This window comes from Cystoisospora suis (assembly GCF_002600585.1).
Source record: "Cystoisospora suis strain Wien I chromosome Unknown contig_4307, whole genome shotgun sequence".
Lineage (NCBI taxonomy): Eukaryota > Apicomplexa > Conoidasida > Eucoccidiorida > Sarcocystidae > Cystoisospora > Cystoisospora suis.
This window is the reverse complement of record NW_027157099.1, coordinates 1-3397: the sequence shown is the minus strand read 5'-3', so window position 1 is coordinate 3397 and position 3397 is coordinate 1. Positions and strand designations below refer to the sequence as shown.

Here is a 3397-nt window from a genome sequence, read left to right as displayed (position 1 = left end):
CTCCTGAAGATTCGTAACTAAAAGAGAGAAAAGCAACTCGACAGAAAGAGAGCATTCTCTTACATTCATGTCATCGCCATCCAAAACCAGGGAAATACACAGCGCATGCATCCCCCTGCACGTGCAACTATATACCAGTTTATACTTATACATGACTGAAGACTTTCCTATTCACATATATCTACACGAAGCCACCTCCGCTCTAGCCGCTTCTGATCTAGAAAACATTACAAAGAGACATACGCTACCTTGTAGGGAATGAAAGAGAAATGAAAGAGAAGAAACAGCAAGATATGCATTCTTCTCCTCTCCCATGTACATGCCCCTGATTGCCTCTGTTTCTGTGAACACTGGGCGGTACCCTTCACTACTCCCTATGCTTTTCAGAGGCACACAGCGACTTCTTTCTGTGCCAACTGCACCATATCTCTAAGCTTGTATATGTATGTATATGCACATATCTACACGTCTACACAGTAGATACAGAGAGAGAGATAGAGATCGGCGTGTACAGACACAACAGATGTATTAGGCGAGTCTCTCTCACTATGTATACCCGTCTGTACAACTGTATATAATAGTAGGTATATATATAGAATGCATTTTACTTACTGATATACAACTTTCCATCTTCTGTCGTCCCTCCTCCTCCCGAGTGAAAACCAGAAGGCGTTTCATGTGTGAAAGTCTTCTGACTCTCCAGGACTTGATGTAATTTGAGACAATAAGGATTGTCAAGTAGAGAGAGGATTCGTATTTCGTCAAAAATTTCCTCGAGCTTCGTTAGAATTCGCATCTGCCCTGTTGTCGGATCTCGCTTGAACTGCTTCTTTCTCAGTAGAACGGCTTTACGATAACGCTTGCATGCAAACCTCTCGATTCCTGTAGCCGGACAATCAACACCGCCGGTGAGATCTCTTCGATTGTGGTCTTCGCCCCTATCGACCACAGAGATAGGAGGAGACTGGCTGCGGGATGGATCGCTACCAGTAGAATGATGAGGAGGAGGCGTTTGAAGTCTTCGTCTTTCGCCATTGCTATCTTCTTTCTCCCGTGGCGGGTGAGTTAAGGAAAGATACTCTCGGACACTTGAAAAGTCACCTGGAAGGCGAAGAAAAAAAAAGAGGAAATGAGAGAAGGAAAACAATAGACAAGAAAAGAGGAAACAAGAAGAGAGCCAAGGGAAGAAGACGACGAAGAACGGATGGAGTTAGAGAAGAAAGATATGAGAAAGAACAAGATGAAGAGAGAAGGAAAAAGAGGAGGAGAATTGGGACAAGGAAAGGAAGAAACAGAGAAGGTCTTCCCTAAACGAGAGAAAGAAAGAGGAGAACACGAAAGGGAAGAAAAATGGAGAGGTAGAGAGAGGGATGATGCTAAGGGGCGAGTTTCTAGACTTGGAGGACTAAGGATTAGTCTATCAGTCAGAAGGAAGGATGCACATCACTGAGGTTTAGTAGAATGAAAGAGAAAGAAAGAAAGAAGAGGACTTCAGTATATCCAGTCCTCATGAAAGGGAGATAAAGAGAGAGAAGAAATCCCTAACCCTCCATGACAGTCTAGTAATCTGTATGAGTCTTATATGGGGCCGCTTCTTAGCAGGTGCATGCAAAAGAAAGACGTTCTCTCGGAAGACGTTCTCGCAAAAGTCGTAAAGAGGGATGTCTACAGCTGTGAGCATGCACGATCAGAATGAAATCTATTGGTCTCCCGTTTCATTACACAACTCACTCATCGGGCCTATAACCCCATATGAAAGGAAGAGAGGAAGAACAGTCGCGCTGTATCATGAAGGCGCGTAGGCGTGGGTATACGTGTGTATGCATGTATGTAGAAATACACTCGCACTCACACCCGGTATCTTAGGTAAAAATTCTTCATTTAGTTCACCAGAAGAATAAGATAGAGAGGAGCAGCTGGTCCTAGAAAGACGCCAGTTTAGGTAGATGAGAACGGCCTTTAGGAGAGCCTCAAGCAAAGAAAGAAGGAGAGGAGGAGGTGAAGTAAAGAAACGAAACCTTTTCAAGGACAGATGGGAGAGGAAGAAAGATCGATACATAGAGAGCTAGAGAGAGGAGACGCGGGGCTCAAGGATATACCTTGGATGCATGTGATCTTGAATGGACACATACATACATACTCATACATACTCAGACATAGACACATACATACATATTCATACATTCTCAGGCATAGATACTCACATACATGTTCATACACATGCGAACACATACATATCTTCATACATACATCGTACGAACAGGGCGGCACTAGAGAGATTAGTCATGGAAGAAAAACAAAGCCGGAGAGATGAGAAACCCAAGTGAATGTGCGCCCATGAGAGAGCGTCGAAGAAAAGACTCTCATGTTTGCTTTCTTATAGTCTCGGCTACTTCCTTTTGAAGAGAGACCTCCTCGTAACTCATCCATATATATAGTCCATCATACCTTTAGCTATAAGACGTCCTTTGATATAATTGTTGATATACTTGAGGCCTGTCTTCTCATCTGTATATTTACGAAAAACCGGGACTGTCTCCACACCTGCTCTCTCTTCCACTCCTCCGCCTCTTCCATTCCCACCTCCGAAATGACCGAACATTCTTTCTTTCTTTGTCTCAGCAGTTTTCTTAGTGTCTGTAGTTTTTACTGTCTTGTCAACAGAGAGCCTCTCTGTCTCGCTCTCCTCCTTGAGGTGAAACAGAGACAGGCAGTTCACATACCCTTGTAGCAGGAGTAGAGGGTCGATGAATCGTAAAGAACGAAGAGAAGAGACACAAAAGAATTCCGACTCTCTCGAAAGAAAGAGGAAGCAATGTACAAGGAGTTGAATCGACTGAGCGTCGTCTTTCTAAGTCAGAAGAACGACGTGGAGAACACACCGGAGAGATCCGGTCCCGTTGGTCCTCGCGCTCATTCAGAGGCGAGAAAGTTCTGCGGAACGTTCTTCTTCAGAAACATACCTAGTCCTCAAACATTAAGAAGAAATCAGTTGCAAACAAGAAACTGAACACCAGATAAAAATAAAGAAAACAAAAGCAAATGAGGGGACGGGGAAGGGAAAGAGAAAGAAAAGACAATGATCGATGATGGAGAACGGGGAGACGAATGAATGACTGAGAAGAGAAGGTACCTGACTCTGAGAGATTGAGGAAGAAGAGGAGAAAGAGTTTTATCTCTCTCCTTTGGTGAACGAAGGAGAAAGATGATGATGATGATGGAAGAAAGACTAGAAAGAGAAAGAAAAAAGAAGAAAAGGGACCTGGGAGAAAGAAGATACCGAGACTCCGATGGTGTTCAGCGCTGGGAATCGGGGTGTCTGTCGCGTGGTCAGATTCGGCACTTGTGGCTTCTTTCTAAAGCAAGAAGGGGAGGAGTGTAAAGGCTGCCGCAAGAA

The 3397-nt window shown here is 44.0% G+C and overlaps 1 protein-coding gene across 1 annotated transcript in view; it reads right to left on the bottom strand.

Annotated features, from left to right (window-relative positions):
* The window catches only part of CSUI_007927 (protein 7), an 8473-nt gene extending 5080 nt beyond the window's left edge, over positions 1-3393 (bottom strand). Inside the window, exons 1-2 of the mRNA XM_068068069.1 lie at positions 2449-3393; positions 657-1101 (exon numbers count right to left, since the gene is read on the bottom strand). Of these exons, the coding sequence (XP_067919953.1) occupies positions 657-678 (22 nt within the window). The 5' untranslated portion in view covers positions 679-1101; positions 2449-3393. The remainder of the gene's footprint in view (positions 1-656; positions 1102-2448) is intronic.
* Between the last annotated feature and the right edge of the window lie 4 nt (positions 3394-3397).